Source organism: Rutidosis leptorrhynchoides, chromosome 7 (genome assembly GCF_046630445.1).
Source record: "Rutidosis leptorrhynchoides isolate AG116_Rl617_1_P2 chromosome 7, CSIRO_AGI_Rlap_v1, whole genome shotgun sequence".
Lineage (NCBI taxonomy): Eukaryota > Viridiplantae > Streptophyta > Magnoliopsida > Asterales > Asteraceae > Rutidosis > Rutidosis leptorrhynchoides.
The window spans coordinates 29,022,447-29,039,822 of NC_092339.1; the positions used below are offsets into that span (position 1 = coordinate 29,022,447).

The following is a 17,376-nucleotide window of genomic DNA, read 5'->3' on the forward strand; positions in this document are numbered from 1 at the left end:
CATGGATACAATGCAACTAAGAGATAAAGTTTATGTCGGAGAAAATATGTGCAAGCCTATAAATAAAAGGAAAAAGATGAGCACTTTCTTGTAGGATGAGCTTCAATATGCCACATCATATACTCTTTACATAAAGATTAAAAAGCAAAAAGTTCTTAGATTTATATAATGTATGTAAATGTAGATGCAGTATGGTTTGAAAATTAAATATTAAATATAAAATATACAATAGAATTATGGCTCAAGTATCTGCTCACATTTCATAACTTATATCAAAACTGTTGTTTACATGTGCATCAAACCAACATTTGATAAGCAGCCTAAACTAAAATCAAAACCAAATATAAGAATATTAGAAAATCAACTAATAATATATCATAGCTGATCACATTCCCTTATATTTGTAAGTTTCTCAATACTTTTTAGAGAAACAAATTGGTGCTTTATCTTGATGACGTGGAATTAAATTCACCACCAACCCAATATTGTTTGACTGCAAACAGTATCTTTTCAGGAACAATAGGGCCATCTTCATGATCCACCATTTTTGTGTTCCATCTCATTCCAGAAACAATTTTTTTCACTTTCATCACTTCAATTTCATGATCACGAATTATAACAGTACCTTCAGGTCGTAAAATCCTATCCATCTCTAACAAAATGTCTTCATAGCTACACCTGTATGTATTTTAGATATTAAACCCAGACATGACAATTCAGACCCATTTACCATATTGGAAAATGTTGGACGGAGTACAAATTTTTGACTAACATTTATGTAGACAAATTCAATTTGTCTTTTGCATGGAATGCATGTGGATTTTGGTTGCCTAACTTTGTTAGGTTCTAGACGTTCAAAAGTCAAGAAAGTTGGGAAGAGGTTGTCAATTTGCATTTTGCATGTGCATGCTTAAAGATGTACATGTATATTTGTTAGTATTATAAATAGGTGATGAACATAGAACGTGAAGACATCCATCCAAGTGAGGATCACAAGATCAAAAATGAGAGAAAAACATAGTTGATAGGGTTTATCAACGGAGTATGTTTATTTGTGAGGTCGAGAGTTTTATTCTTGTAAGGAGTGTAAAAGGGTGTACGGGAAACTTAGATTTTATCCTAAAATCTAAGGGGCTTGGGTTTGGGTTAACTCACAGTGTACTTTTTCTTGTACCGGGATCTTTTATATTATAAGAATAAAGGGAACTATTGGGTGGACGTAGGCAGGGTTTTGCCGAACCACGTTAAATCGTCGTGTTATCAGTTACTTTACTTTGTTTTCTATTATTTCTCGCAAGCTTGTCTCAAACAATTATATCCTCGCTTCCGCTAGTGTGGGTGCGTCAGGAAAGTTGACATAACAAGTGGTATCAGAGCTTCCAGGTGTTTCGGATAGTTTTTGTTTGGAGATGGCGAGAAACGGCGGTATGCAATTTAAGGTGGAGCCATTTGAGATGGCGGATGACGATTGGTATATTATTGAACACATGGATGTGTTTAATGGTCTGGTTAATCAACTTGAATAAGTTGAGGTTTATATGGAGGAAGAAGATAAGACCCTTATTCTTCTTGCCTCTCTTCCCAATTCGTATGATATTATGGTCACTACTATTCTTTACGGAAATGCTAATGTAAAGATGGAGGAGGTAGTACCGGTAATCTTATCACAAGATAGGAGACGAAGATCCAGTGACCGTTTTGAGCATTGGTTTGCTACGGTTGGTCATGGAAGGGGAAGGCTTGCCGAGAAGAGATCTAGTGATAACAATAGGTCTAGATCAGGAGACGGCGTGAAGGGTATCCAGTGCTTCAAATGTCATGAGTGGGGTCACTACAGGAACTATTGTCCATTCTGGAAGAATGATGAAGATAAATCTGGGGGTTCGTTGGCTGCAATTGCAGTTAATGTACGGGTTAATTTGGGAGATGTTCTCACAGTCTCCAAAGGTTCTACTTCTGCTCAAGATGAATGGATTTTAGATTCTGGTTGTACGGTGTTAAGGGTGTTGGCATGGTGAAAATAAAATTGTTTCACGGAGCAGCTTACACTCTTGGTGGTGTGGCGTACACACCAAAGATGTGCAAGAATCTAATTTTCTTATGCGTGTTGGATTCTCAAGGATACGGCAATTCGGCCGTAGGTGGAGCTATGAAAATCACATGTGGCATTAAGGTCCTGATGAAGGGAGAGAAGTATGAGGGTTTATATCGTCTGGTGGCGAGTACAAGATGTACTCGTGTCTCGAAGGTTTTAAAAGCGTGCACGCGGAAAATTGATCGGGAACATGTGGGGACATGTTTGATCAAGGTAGACGATGGTGAGAAGGAAAATCCTACTGTGGTGGAAGAGGTGATTCGAGACGCCTCTCTGGAGTCAACTAGGTAAGTTGACAGGGTCAGCTGCACATGATTATTGGCCGGTTTTATTTGAATCGGGTTTAGGACCGAGGTGATTCAAGGTGTGTGCAACAGTGATAACGGAGGCCAATGGTGAAAATACTAGGTTATAGTATTTTCGGTGACGAACAAGATAAATGTTCGTCAAGGTGGAGATTGTTGGACGGAGTCCAAATTTTTGACTAACATTTATGTAGACAAATTCAATTTGTCTTTTGCATGGAATGCATGTGGGTTTTGGTTGCCTAACTTTGTTAGGTTCTAGACGTTCAAAAGTCAAGAAAGTTGGGAAGAGGTTGTCAATTTGCATTTTGCACGTGCATGCTTAAAGATGTACATGTATATTTGTTAGTATTATAAATAAGTGATGAGCATAGAACGTGAAGGCATCCATCCAAGTGAGGATCACAAGATCACAAATGAGAGAAAAACATAGTTGATAGGGTTTATCAATGGAGTATGTTTATTTGTGAGGTCGAGAGTTTTATTCTTGTAAGGGGCGTAAAATAGTGTACGGGAAACTTAGATTTTATCCTAAAATCTAAGGGGCTTGGGTTTGGGTTAACTCACAGTGTACTTTTTCTTGTACCGGGATCTTTTATATTATAAGAATAAAGGGAACTATTGGGGTGGACGTAGGCAGGGTTTTGCCGAACCACGTTAAATCGTCGTGTTATCAGTTACTTTACATTGTTTTCTATTATTTCTCGCAAGTTTGTCTCAAACAATTATATCCTCGTTTCCGCTAGTGTGGGTGCGTCAGGAAAGTTGACATAACAGAAAAACTCATTGAAAGCTTCCCAATCATTTGACCCATTTGAAAACTCACAGTTTCAGTTTTAAACCCAGCCTAGTTGACCTGTCTAAAAAAAATCTGGCCCGTTTTACACATGACCCGTTTTAAAAAAACGTGTTTTTCAGTTTTAAACCCGACCCATTTGACCCGTCTGAAAATCTGACCCGTTTGACTCATGACCCGTTACCTAAATTGACCCATTTGGACCCATTAAATATCTGAAGTGTTTGACTCATGACCCATTTCAACTCAAAACCTTTTTGACCCGTTACCCAAATCAACCCAACCTGACCCATTTGCCAGGTATAAACAAACCCGACCAAATTACTCCCTCTACATAAAAGAAACTTACTTTTCTTTGTACAAGCTGAAAAGACCATGAGCATGAATTAGATCATATGTCCTAGGGTATGTAGAAAACGCTTCACACCTGAAATAAAATTTAAAGATAAAAGAAATAAGCAGTTGGGTCAAATACGAGTAACGAACGATGCTAAAGAGAACATTATTCACATGGCATGAAAAAGAATTATGTCCTCATCTCGAATAACATGAGAAGATTGTAAGTTTCAAAACGTACCAGTCATGATAGATTCCGATCAAGCCTCGCTCATAAATCACACCAAGAGTGTCTTTATTGGCTATGGTTGGCATCACATTTATAACCCAAGATTTAGGAGATTCAAGTGCTGCAGCAAAGCTTCCAAGACCCGCATTCATATCCATAATATTACGATAACGTCCTGTATCAATTATCTTATTCACTCGTTTATAAGCATTCAAATGCTTAATCCAAGCTTTGTTGTCCTCTTCAAACGACTCATTAGTGATTCCATGAATTGAACCGCTAGAAATTCTATGAGGAACTTCATTTAGTCTCTGCGGGAACGGTTTTAGTTCACCTCCCGCAACCTTGTCTGAATTACTTGTCTTCGGGTAAGGGGTTACACATGCTTCCAATTCCTTGTACCTACATTCAAATATGTGCTTTTGTAATAAAAATAAGCGTTTGTGTCGCATTTAAAGGTTGCAAGTCAGGGGGCTGGGTAACAGGTCAAAATGGGTTCTATGATTACTGGTTGAAACGGGTCGGGCCAGCCGCAAACACTTCTTTTTACTTGCGCAAAAACAATCCTATTATGAAGATAATCTATGTCTTTGAACGAAAAAGATTTTGTTGCCGTATGCATCGGATACACTTGGGGTGACTTTCCAACATGTTTGATTTGACCCGTTTGATATAAAACACACCCCGAGTAAAAAGTAAACGTGTAAATCTACCGCTTCCTAATGTGAAACAATGTATGATAAACGAATTTTCGTGATTTGATTACAAAAAATATATATATATATATATGGATTTTCAAATTTTGGGCCGTTTCAAATTTTGGGCCGTTTCAAATTCTAGGCTTGTTCGACTGCACACTTCGCACATGTGCCACAGACACCTGTGCGAAACATTAATATTGATGGGGCAATGGAACACAGGTTACAGTTTATATACCAAATATCATCTACACTTGCCGATTCACACGATGTAACACTAGACTCTCGTTCTTTACAACGATCTTGATTTACTCTCTTCCTCCAAATAACCGTTTCGCCTTTCTCGTGTTTTTTCTCCCAACAAAGAAGTTCAGTAATCTTCTCAATCGTCCTTTGCTCGTCTTCAAGTTCTTCCTTAGAACGTTGCCATGTTTTATATTTAACCTTCCAATTTATCGGAGAGCCAGAAAGCACCCAATAGCCACCTGGCCTTAAAACTCGATCAACTTCCATCAAGTATTTTCCATCTGCTTGATATATTGATCTTGAAGTCATTATATTAAGAAAGCATTTGTATTATGTAACTCTTACATATATGGTTTATTAGCATACCGTTTTGCGCCCAAGGGATTAAACACTGAGAACAGTGAACCATGTCGAAAGATCTTGAAGGAAATGGAAGCTTTTTAGTACCAAGAACACCGATAAATGCAGGAACACCTCTTTCGAGAGCAAACTGAATGAGTGCCTCATTCGAGTCTTTTGGTGCAAATGACATGGTTATAACATTTTTCTTGAATAAGTATGCACCAAAACTTGCAACCTATCCACAACCATCAATAACAACGAATGAATAACTAACTATTACATTTTCGCGTGCAAATTGCATAAAAAGGTAAGGGCTTTCTTTTCAATTATCTTAAGGGTAACTCACCAAAGTTTCGACATTTAAACAGAACGTATTTCAGGTAAGCTTTTAAATCGATAAATAGCAAGGTGATCGCACGTCAGCTGTTAACTATTTCAAAAGTTTGAAACTTTTCAATCAATATATTTGAATGCTGGTTACCTTTTTATGGGTATAAACAATAAACAAAGATGGTCACCCAAAACAGAAATCAAGCAAAAAAGTTAGTTACCTTCTAATCCAATATCCATAAATATATAAAATTAGCAAACTTTATAAAGATCAACTTACCCCGCAGCCAGTGTCAAGTACGGTCCTAACCATTCCGTTGCCTACAGGGACCACAGATGAAATTTGATCAATATAAGCATCAGCCCCATGAGAAAACTGTGATCCTGCACCTGAAAACTTAAAAATGTCGCCTTCGTACTGTATCCCATTTTGAGCCGTCTTTTCATCTGTCAAACTCTTATAAGGTGCATTGGCAAATGGCACATAATCGCGGCTTTTAGGCCATGGAAACGGGGTCACGTAACCTTTTGGTGCAGGAATAAGACAATGTAGCTTCTCATTATCGTTCGGACAATGTCTCTCCAAATAATTCATGTTTTCTTGAGGGAAATTTGTTGCGCGAATTTGATCATGACATGGTGTGTAATCAATGTATCGATCATCACATTGTTCGTAAACCTTACTTTCTGATCTTAATTCTTCGGAGTTGTTTACACTAAAGCCATGGTGAGTCTCGATGTTTAGATTGGATATAATGCTACAATCGGCTTTTCTTGTTATTTCGTGCGCTATACTATCTCCTTTTCCGAAACCACTTCTTTGCCATGCACCCAAAAGATAGAAAAAACAACACAAACCGAATATTATAAATAATGAAAATGATCTTCTAGTCCTATTGTCTCCTGGATTACCTTTCGTTTTCATGATTCACCTGCAAAGTTCATTAACAATATCAAAATATCGCCACACGTAAGTATTTATATATATTACTCAAATACCCTCTAGCTAGTGAATGGGTAAAGGAATAAGATTTTAACCATCCCAAGGTAGCCTAGTTGTTGGGATCCTGACATCTAGACATTAAGTTTCAGGTTCAAACCTCACTAACAGTAAATCTCGGGGTAGCCCGGGAAATGCTTGGAAATGGTCACGGATTAACCCAGTTATACCGCATACATGTGACCAAAAAATATTCAGTTAATAATCTGTTACAAACCGCTTGTGCATGCATAAACAATCATATGCAACACCTCTAACAAAATCTCACTGACAGCATATATTAAAGCACGAGGTGTCGTTTAGTGTCCATTTACAGTGTCCATTTGAGACATTGAAATTGACTGAGGAGAGCTAAACAGGAAGGTGTCGTTCTGTGTCCATTTTCCAAAGTTTTGGTGAGAGAGAATATGATGTGGACCAATAAGAAAATAGATTGAGTAAAAAAAAAAAATACTAAGTTTTTCATTGTCGGTTAACCAACATTGGCTCAAGGACACTAAGCAAGGACACTGGGGCGGTGTCCCCAGTGTCTATTTGTAAAAGACGCTAGTAAATTGTCGTGACACTCGGAGCTCTTAGGGTGGGCAGGGAAAGAGTTTGAAACGTTTAAGGAATAATATGGTTAGAATGCGTAAAACTAAATACAAAATACTCGTCAAGTAATTTGATATGAACGGCTTGTGAATGCATAAACATTCATATGAAACACCTCTAAGAAAACCTCACAGCAAATCATACATCTGAATAAAAGTAATTTGATATGAACACCTTGTGCATGCATAAACAATCATATGCAACACCTCTAACAAGTCCTTATTTCATTATATCATAAAAAGTTACAAAATATACATTTGACAAATTTTCAGTGTGTTTACAATTGAATTAAAATTATACGAAACAAAAGCATTGTACACACACTAAACAGAGTGCACAATTCTCAATCAAATCATCAAACAAAGAAACGTAATTTTGATTCATGAACTTATTTTTAGGAACACTCGTGAATCAAAGAAAAATGTTGTACATAGTAATATAGATAAATGGAAATCTTACGGATCTTAAGACGGTGAATATATATAATCGTGTCGATGAAAAAAATTGAAGATCTATTGAAGAAGTTAAAGCATCCGTGGTGGTTATTGTAGATGAAAAATATTTTATTATTTTTTGTTATTATGGGAATAGATAAAGATAACATATACAGTAATAACTATAAGTCTATAACTAACCATGATAAAGATGGAGAGAAATTAGACAATAAAATTAAAAATATAATATGTGTTATCAAAACATGTAGCACGTGGATTTACATATATTATTTGCTATTATTTGAGTGTTTGTATTTTGCGTTTTTGATGATGTAATAATATACTATGTAATGTAATATGTAATAATCTGTTTTTTGGTGTTTGATAATTACGGAGTAGATTATTTGATTAACTAAGCAAATAAAATTAACACAAAGTTGACAAACACCTAAAAAGAATTATTGAATTATACAATACTTTTACTTTTATTCACTTTTAACGTCAATTTAAAAATCATTTAAAGTATTACCCTAGTATACTACTACTTGTTAATCCCTCTATCCTAATTATATCGTTCACAATTCATTTTTTTCATGTTCCAAATTATTTGTTCACTTTCAGAAACAGATAAAAATAATATGGTAAAAAAAATTTTGTGACTTACGTAATACATACATATATACATATAAGACAATAAATAAGAAGTAAAACTGAAAAATTAACAAAAAATTACGTATCATCACATTTTTTTAAGTGTGTATTTTTTATATTGAGAATACCGAAGGGTATATGTTTTGTTTTATTTTCAATGTAATTTAAGTCATAAGAAAATAAAATAACATAATATAATACTCGTATTTTTAAGAAAAGCAACTCACACACGAACCTTTTCCAAGAGTAGTATGAAAAGTGAAATTTTCATCTTTAAAGAAAACTTTCAAGAAAATATCACTTAAAAATGAAGGAAACAAATCGAAAGTTTAAGCTGGTAAACATATAATCAGGATGACAGCACATCGTATCATAAGAGATCCAACGAAAAGTCTGAACTCGTTCGAATTCAAAATCAATCAAATACATTCAACAAGAAACTGTAAGTTCACATCTTATAATCAATGTGTTGAAGTCAAAAATTCTTTCAACTAATCGAAATCTCATCACAAACCTTTCTAACTCTTTCCAGCTAGCTTTTCTTTGGTCTTTTGAATCTTTAGAACCTTCTTCACAATCTTCTGCTCTTCAACCAAGAAAGCTCGGATGATCCTGCATCCAAAAACAGAAAATACTGAACAAAGGTAGAAACTAAAAAGATCACAACTTTCTTGACAGCAACAACAACAACAATACCCAATCCCGCACATGCGAGGTATGGAGGAGGTGAGATGTAGACAATCCTTCCTCTATCGTAGAGTAAGAGGGAAGTCGTTTCTCTAACCATGAGTCAAGACCCATTGGAGAAAGTCATCCCCTCTCTACTACAGGGTAGAGAGATTGCTTCCGTGAGGACCTCCGGCCAAAAAAAAAAAAAAACAAAAGGTTAAAATTAATAAACTAAAAAGAAAAATAGACTCCATGGAAATGATTTAATCAGATTTCCATGGGTTTTAATAGCTGCCTGAAAATCAATTTAGGCTCTAAGCGGTAGTCAATACGCCACTGGATCGACGCTTGTTGTTGCCTCAATAAAAAGAGCCAAAAAACCTTGTGGACAGAAACTCGAAAGGAATGCCAGGTGAGAGTTGTTGCAAAAGCAAAGAGCCAACCACCCGTAACAAACCATACACCACTCATGCACCTTTACGGTAGACATCCCCGAAGTCACACAACTAAAGGAAACCAACCAAGCTCAAGAGCAAAGAGGGTCGTCCTTAGCCATAATAGCCCCAAGATGCACCGAACGATGCGAAGTACCTAATCATACAAACATACATACATACAAGCATGCATACGTACATATACGTACATACGCACATACACAAACCTATATGCATGCCAACATACATTCGTACACAAACATACCTACGTGCATACATGAAAATACATACACACTATATAATAAACTATCATTAATTTATTATAAATTTAATTTACAAAGTCATACCATTGATGTATGTATAAAACCTCCTATATCACTATATAATAAACTATCATTAATGTAATGATATAGTATCTTGTAATCGCCCCCCGCCCCCGCACGCTAATGGCACCATTTAGCCATGGGTTAGCCCTAAACACATCGCCCTCATTCATTTCTTTTTCAAGCATATTGCAGGACGGTAGGGAGTGAAGGTTTATGTGGTACTTTTTGTTTGTATACTTGTACATTTATTTAATTAAATAATATAGTGGGTCCCAATTTTAAGAGAAAGTATGTCACTGTTGGGAGTGTTTAGACCTTGATTAGTCCTGATGAGGAAGTCCTAACGTAGCGCTTATGTGGCAGCTAGCCCTGATGACAAAGTGTGTCATGGTTGGGAGCCCTCTAATAAGGAAACAGCGTGTTTCAGGTCAAACCAACCCATATGGTCATATGGCCAACAAACCATCAACCTATTAATTGTTAAACTTTATTTATTAACAGAAATCAGTAATATGTAAACATTTCATATACCTTTCTCGCACAGCACCAGCAGATAGCACACCACCATATGCACGGTTGACTGTCCTCCTGTTCCTTGATAGCCTAGATCTCCTGTATTCAGCTGGCCTCAAGTGTGGAATCTGCAGATTATTTAGTAAAAAAATCATTTAAACAATTCTATCCTTTAGTGACGAATAAATAGAATCTTTTAGATTTCTGAACAACGTCAATAACACAATCATACTAAACAGATACATGTCAACCACATCCAACTTCAGCCTAATTAATAAATGTGTAACAAGTCAAATATCTGCTAAAAGATGCAGAGTCCTAAACCAGCAGATCAAATACAAACTCCAGATTCGATATGAAAGCAGCACTTTGGTAAAAAAAACACCCTCATGATTGATAATTTTTAGTTACGAGTTAGTTATAGCGTTTTGGTGCTGATGTGACGTCGATGTGGCATGAGGGTGTTTTTAGCGAGGGAGTGGTCTAATCTGTAAATTGCCTACACATAGTATTACAGCAGTATACATAAACAAAAACATATTCAGATTAGAAAATGGTAAATGTACATTCATATACCTTAAATTAAACAAATAAATATCTGATTTTTATTCTTAAACTGCAATAACAGTAAAATATATTTTTTAAAACACACACAAATCCAATCATAGAAATATACTATACTACTAAGATTGATTTCATAGTCTAAAAAATGAAAATCAAATTCGTAATTAAGAAAAATTGAATTGTTACCCCTTGGATTCTTTTTCCAGTAACAGGACATTTAGGACCGCTAGCTCTCTTCTTTGTAGTCTGGTAAACCAACTTTCCACCTATATTTAATTAAATAAAATCAATTGTTTAAAAACATGAACACCTGTAATTATAACTGATAACAAAACGAAATTGAGACGAATGTGTACCTGGGGTTTTGACGACCCTGTGTTGGTTTGATTTGGTAGCATAGCTATGGCGTTTGCGGTAGGTTAGACGCTGCACCATTTTTTTTTTATTATTTTAATAACTCTAAAATTTTGTTCTTGTTTGTGATAGCGGAAGAAATGAACAAGAGGTGGGCTCTAGGGTTTGTTAAGCGGAACAAGATAAACCCATTTCTTAGTTGGCAATGCCCTAGATCTGACGGTTCTCTCTTACATTCATTTAACGGTTCAGATTCGTTATGGTTCAATCGTCGTTAACCGTAATAATCTTAAAAATAACTCGTATAGGGGATGATTCTAACACACACTTTTTTGATCCTCACACACCAATTTAAAGAAATTGGGTATTATTAGAAGAGTAAAAGGTTAAAATAGGTGTGTGAGGATAAAAAAAGGGTGTGTTAGAATCATCCCCCGTATAAATATAAACTTCTTGTTTATATAAAAGTTAACCACCATAAAACTGTCAAGCTTTATTGTATATTTTTTCTTTTCAAAACATAACTAAAATAAATAGATCCATCGAAGTTAATTGATTAACTTAATGTGATTAGATCCATCGATTTATGTGAGATATTAAACATGATCCAAACCAACATCGCACCAATTACAATTATAAGTAACACAAACTTGGAATTGACATCAAAACAATCTAACTAAAATGACACGAACAAAGAAATCCATTAGAAAGTGAATCGCCAACGTGTACTTAAATGACGTGAAGCATGTGACAATCCAATTAAAATGAAAGCCTCCTTAAAGACGCAAGAATACCCAACTTGCCGAACACCTAAACATATGATATGGGTGAAACACCTGATGCTAAAGATATTAAAACCACTGATACTTGAGCCTAAAAAACAGATGAAATGTCTGATCCTCGAACAACGACCTCCAACTTGTTTCAAACGTTAAAAGGGTGAACTCTCACGGATAAAACATGTTTGAAAATGACTGAATAAGGAATGAGATCCATGGGGAAATTCGACTGAATGTAGAAGAAGTTGAAATCAGTGTACACTGATTTATTTAAATTATAAATGAGTTTCATTTTAACAATTTGGAGGTAGTTTTATAAAAATTAAGTTATATTGTGGTTCAAAAGAATTTTATATTTATTCATATTTATATGTTTGTGATTATTAGAGCACCGGGTGTCACCACTGTCGGTCTCCGCCGTCGGTCGAAAATCGACGCCGAACTACCGTCGTCCGACACCGCTTCATCGTCGCCACCACCGTCGATTTACAGCGTCGCGTAGGCGACGTTGATTTTTTCGACCGTTAGAGTTTTTTATTTTCTTTTACCTATTACATTTACCTATATATATATACATCATACAATACATTTATTTTACATACATTCATCTTTTATTTCTACTTCAACCTTCTATACTTCCATTTTATTTTTAACATCATGAATTCAAACTCAGTTTTTCGTCAAATGGACGAGTTTGGTGGTTTGATTTCGTTGGATATTTATTACAATGGTGAACTGACGACTGGGTGGAAGTCGTACTGGAACGCTGACAAAAAATCGTCTAAAATCAATCTTTTTTGTATCATTCTTGGACGATATACTCAAGGAAGCAATACCGTCCGAGTATCATTCTTTACTTTGACGAAAAACACGAAAAGCTGGAGGTTCTTACAGTTGAAAAGTTCGATGAGCTAAAGGAAAAGGTGATGGAAAACACCGAAGATCCACTAAAGTTGTATCTTTTGAAATACTCATCACTAGAATGTGATGAGTGGTTCCGTCGACAATCTTTTGATCCAGCTGCGTATAGTTCTGATTAGGTCGTGGAAGTCATATTTTAATTTAGTAAGTTTCAATAAAGTAATTTAGAAATTTTCATTTTTAGGATTGTAATTTTTGTTTAATTAATAAAAGTTATTTGTTTTTATATATTGTTTTTATATTTAAATATAAAAAAAATAAAAAAATTAATTAAAAAAGATTAAGAAAAAAAAAAGGACACTATGGATACTCGACCCATGTGACAGTCAGTTAATCTCGAAGTTCATTTTAGATGCTTAAAATGAACACCGAAATGGACTACGGCTACCCTGTGCTGATGAGTGGAGTTATTTTTCTTTAAAAATAATACTCCGTAGTAGATAAATAATTTAAATAATAAAAAAAACTCCATCTCCTGCTCAAATTAAAGAAAAAAATTTGTATTCCAAAAAAGCAGACGTCTAGCTTCTTCGTTTCTGGTGGTTATAAAAATTCTCCCAGAACTCTAAACTAAAAATGTCAATGGTTTCCACTCATTTTTCATCCGTTCACACATCATCTTTAGGCTTCACCCCAATCCTCCGTGAAAAAACCTCTTTTAATCCGTATCCCAATTTCTGCACAAAATCATTTACTGTTAATGCTTCAGTTTCTTTGAATTATTCTACCGATAAATCATCAAAGGTTAGCATTCCCCATCTATTTCTATTTGGTTAAGTTATTACAAACTTTCATCAAATTGCAATCGTACTGTATCTAATGCTATAATTAGGTTATTAATTATCTACTAATAAGCTTTAATTTTGTTATCAAAGGTTTTTTTTTTTTTTCCCCTTATTTAATGGCCCATTAAGGTTGTTTTTTTTTTTTTTCCATTACAAATTGGAAGTTATATGTGCAATTACTAGGCTTGAATCTTACCTTTGGCATCTCTCTTATTATTCCCATAATTTACAAAAAGGATAAAAATCCTAATAATGCATTAGAACATTACTTGAAATATATTGCTATTGATGTATAAACATCACTAGGTGCATAGTTTGATATTGTTTAAAAAACACTAGGTACATTTAGCTTAAATAGGAATATATGATATTCATGATTCATTGATGCGTATATTCACTTCATTTAATGGTTTAACTGAACAAAGTGAGACGATAATTGTGCATTTTGGTTATTTCTATTCCTAAGAGGCTAAAAATGAACTTCTGAAACGAAGCAGATGATGTATGATCTGGTTAGGATATAACATCGTTGTACTTTGTGTTTACGTATCAATTTTCGTCTTGTGTTTTCAGACAAGCAGCTGGCAATGGAAATTCAATGATAACTCTATTAATATTCATTACGAGGAACACGGAAATGGAAGTAACGGACCAACTAAGAATATTCTCATGATGCCCTCAATTTCTGATGTTAGCACAGTGGAAGAATGGAGATTGGTGGCTAAAGACATCGTTCAACAAACGGGTCACGTTAATTGGCGAGCTACAATTGTTGATTGGCCCGGTCTCGGTTATTCTGAGAGGCCGAAGCTGGATTATAATGCTGATGTCATGGAATCATTTCTTGTTGACTTCATCCTTGCACCAGATAGTCCAATAAGCAACTTGGGTAAGTTTTACTGGCAGGTTTTTTTTATTTTTATTTTTTTTTGGGAAATTATTGCTATCTTTTTATATCTTTTTCATCTATTTCAAGTGAAATCATCAGTTTTGTATAATCAATTTCGTATCAGTTTCACTGCAATTAAACTGATTACAAGGTAAATAAAACTACCCATTATCACCTTAGTTACGTAATTTATAGGCAAGAACTTTACTTCCATTGCACAAAACAGCAAAATGTGTACTTATTATTTATACTGTTTATTAATATATATATATATTTTTTTTTGAAATAAACCGGAATATACCAGGCTAGCAACCTCAAGCAGCAGCAACACAATTAAATAGTATATATTGCGATCCATTTCAAAACAGTTGATAGTCTGATTTCGATCATTCAGTATCACTTTAATCTTTCAAAATGCACATATAAACAGCAAACTATAGACGTTTATGATATCTTATATAAACATTAAAAAGTAAAGGGTAGTCTGGTGTAACTTTATGTAATTAGCAGTACTGTTATTTGTTAAGTTAGTTAAAAACAGACATGCAGTTAGAGTTAATTCTGTTTTATTCTGTATATAAGAGCGTTTTTTTACCCTATTGATCTTTTTAATGTTAATGATATTCCAAAATAATTTAGTTTTCTTCCGCTTCACAAAAACGTTAGTGGATACTAAAAGTAGATCAATTGCAATTATTATTATTTTTTTTTTTAATAATGTTTATGTCTAAGACTGGACTGCTCACTTTATGCTGTCATATTTTATTTAATAAAATGTAGGACAAGACTTAGTTGTTGTTGGAGGAGGCCATGCTGCAACCATAGCCATTCGTGCTGCTAAAAAGGGTTTGGTCAACCTAACCGCCATTGCCGCCGTGGCTCCCACCTGGTCTGGTCCTCTTCCCATTGTATTCGGTCGTGATTCCAAGACAGAATCCAGGTACATATTGCTTTATCTCTGACACAGCCCACTAAGGTGGCAAAATGGGCAGGTTAGAAAACGGGTCAGGGCTCGAGGGTTCTAATAAAAACAGGTGATTTTTGGTAATGTAAACTGTAGTTGACCACTTGACCCTAAACACATTTGTCCCATAATACCTGGTTCACTCCACCTGTTCATAAGTAAATGGGTCGAAATTGACGCCTCTACAGACTTCAAATTACTGATGTTCATATGTTATTATAAATAAAATATACAGATATGAACTACTTAGAGAGACGTTAAGAGCCCCTGGCGTAGGTTGGATGATGTACAACGTGTTAGTTGGTAACAAGAAATCCATTCAATCACAATACAATTCCCATGTATACGCCGATTCGAAAAACGTGACACAAACAATCATCGACAATAGATATGAGTTGACAAAACAAAAAGGTGCACGTTATGCCCCAGCGGCTTTCTTAACGGGTAAACTTGACCCGGTGAAAACCCGTAAAGAATTTGTTGAACTGTTTGAAGCGTTGGAGGGTAAAGTACCGGTTCTAGTTGTATCGGCGTCAGGTGCACCGAATAGATCGAAAGCAGAAATGGAAGCTTTAAGAGAAGCTAAAGGTGTTACTAAATTTGTTGAGGTTCCAGGTGCCCTTCTTCCACATGAAGAATACCCAAATATGGTTGCAAAAGAGCTTTACAGTTTCTTGCAAGATTTAGTATAAACGAACGGGAAGAGCCCTCATGTTGCTTCGGGAAATGGTTACACTCTATACCTAAAATCTTAAATATGAAAAATATATGACGTCAGAAAAATGACCAGAATGCCCTCACTAGTGAACTGTAAAAAGGGTATTTTGGTCATTTAACCATGGCCGATTTTAGTATATTGAAGTAAAAGTTTTGGTCATTTAACCATGGCAAATTTTAGTATATTGAAGTAATGGACTCTTTTATTTTCGGTTTATGAGAAAACAAAATATAAGAATCCCATATACAGTAACAATTTATTTTTGATCATGGATATATGAAAATTAATGACATACATACATTATATTATTGAAGATCAGCTTGTACTCTATCATATAGGTAGTAGTATTTGTTCAAAGGCGTAAATATCTACAAGCTCGTGGGGTCACGAGACATCTCTAGTTCGAAATTTTTTATTATAAATTAATTCTTAAAATTGTATAGGATACCACTAAATTTAATCATAAGACCTCGTATATGCTAAAACTTTTAGTTTTCTTTAGGTAAACATAATCAATATCATTGTGTCATGCTTCTTGATAACATAAAATAAAATAATAAGATCTAACATTTTACAATAAGGTTCAATGTTCGACTTATAAAGTTTGCTACCAAGGAACAGGTAATCGGTATGGGGGTTAAATGGATCGGGTTTGGGCTACTTTGTCGTTGTTTAGTCTAGCATTGTGGCCCGATCCCTGTCCAGCTTGCACTCGGTCAAGTCAGCATCCTATGCGGGTTGCATGTTTATCTTGTTTAGCGTCACACCCGTGCTGTACATCTTTTCTCTTTTATCACGCCCTATTGTTTAGATGCTCGAGTGATCCTTATTGTTGGAAATAACTTTGTTCCAGCTATAGATTGTAATATACTATTTATGATTAATAAAAGTTTTTGGATTGCCTTTAAAAAAAAAAGTGGGTATTTTCACTTTAATTTTTGATAGAATCACCTACTTTTATGTATCCACAAATACAACTTGAGGTTTATAAGTAAAACTTCAATACCTCTCTGGTGAACAGTAAAAAAGGGCATTTTGATCATCTAAGTATCTAACCATGGCCGATTTTAGTATATTGAAGTAAAAGTTTCGGTCATTTAACCATGGCCAATTTTAGTATATTGAAGTAATAATGGACTTTTTTATTTTCGGTTTTTGAGAAAACAAAATATAAGAGTCCCATATAACAATTTATTTTTGATCATGGATATAAATAAATTAATGACTTGCGTACATTATACTGTATTATTGAAGATCAGCTTGTACTGCGTAGTAGTATGTGTTCAAGGACGTATCTATGTACAAAAACTCGTGGGTTCAGGGACAACACCAATTCGAATTTTTTCATTATAATTCTTCATATTGTATAGGGCACTCTAAAATTAACCACGGAACCCATATTAT

The 17,376-nt window shown here is 34.9% G+C and overlaps 3 protein-coding genes across 3 annotated transcripts; 1 reads left to right on the forward strand and 2 right to left on the reverse strand.

Moving 5' to 3' along the window:
• Positions 1-246: 246 nt before the first annotated feature.
• Positions 247-6,302, reverse strand: LOC139857241 (probable methyltransferase PMT2). Its single transcript, XM_071845978.1, has 6 exons — positions 5,658-6,302; positions 5,072-5,282; positions 4,698-4,986; positions 3,774-4,163; positions 3,546-3,623; positions 247-678 (listed from the first exon to the last, which is right to left on the reverse strand). Exons 1-6 carry the CDS (start codon positions 6,300-6,302, stop codon positions 444-446), a joined length of 1,848 nt encoding a protein of 615 aa, XP_071702079.1. The 3' UTR covers positions 247-443.
• A 2,062-nt stretch (positions 6,303-8,364) lies between these two features.
• LOC139857836 (large ribosomal subunit protein eL34-like) lies at positions 8,365-11,067 on the reverse strand. The gene is made up of 4 exons (XM_071846673.1): positions 10,919-11,067; positions 10,749-10,828; positions 10,017-10,126; positions 8,365-8,668 (listed from the first exon to the last, which is right to left on the reverse strand). The coding sequence occupies exons 1-4, from the start codon at positions 10,995-10,997 to the stop codon at positions 8,575-8,577; spliced, it is 363 nt and encodes a 120-aa protein (XP_071702774.1). The 5' UTR covers positions 10,998-11,067; the 3' UTR covers positions 8,365-8,574.
• Positions 11,068-13,192: 2,125 nt separating this feature from the next.
• On the forward strand, positions 13,193-16,156 carry LOC139859070 (uncharacterized). The gene is made up of 4 exons (XM_071847888.1): positions 13,193-13,360; positions 13,975-14,290; positions 15,071-15,230; positions 15,490-16,156. The coding sequence occupies exons 1-4, from the start codon at positions 13,193-13,195 to the stop codon at positions 15,944-15,946; spliced, it is 1,101 nt and encodes a 366-aa protein (XP_071703989.1). The 3' UTR covers positions 15,947-16,156.
• Positions 16,157-17,376: the final 1,220 nt, after the last annotated feature.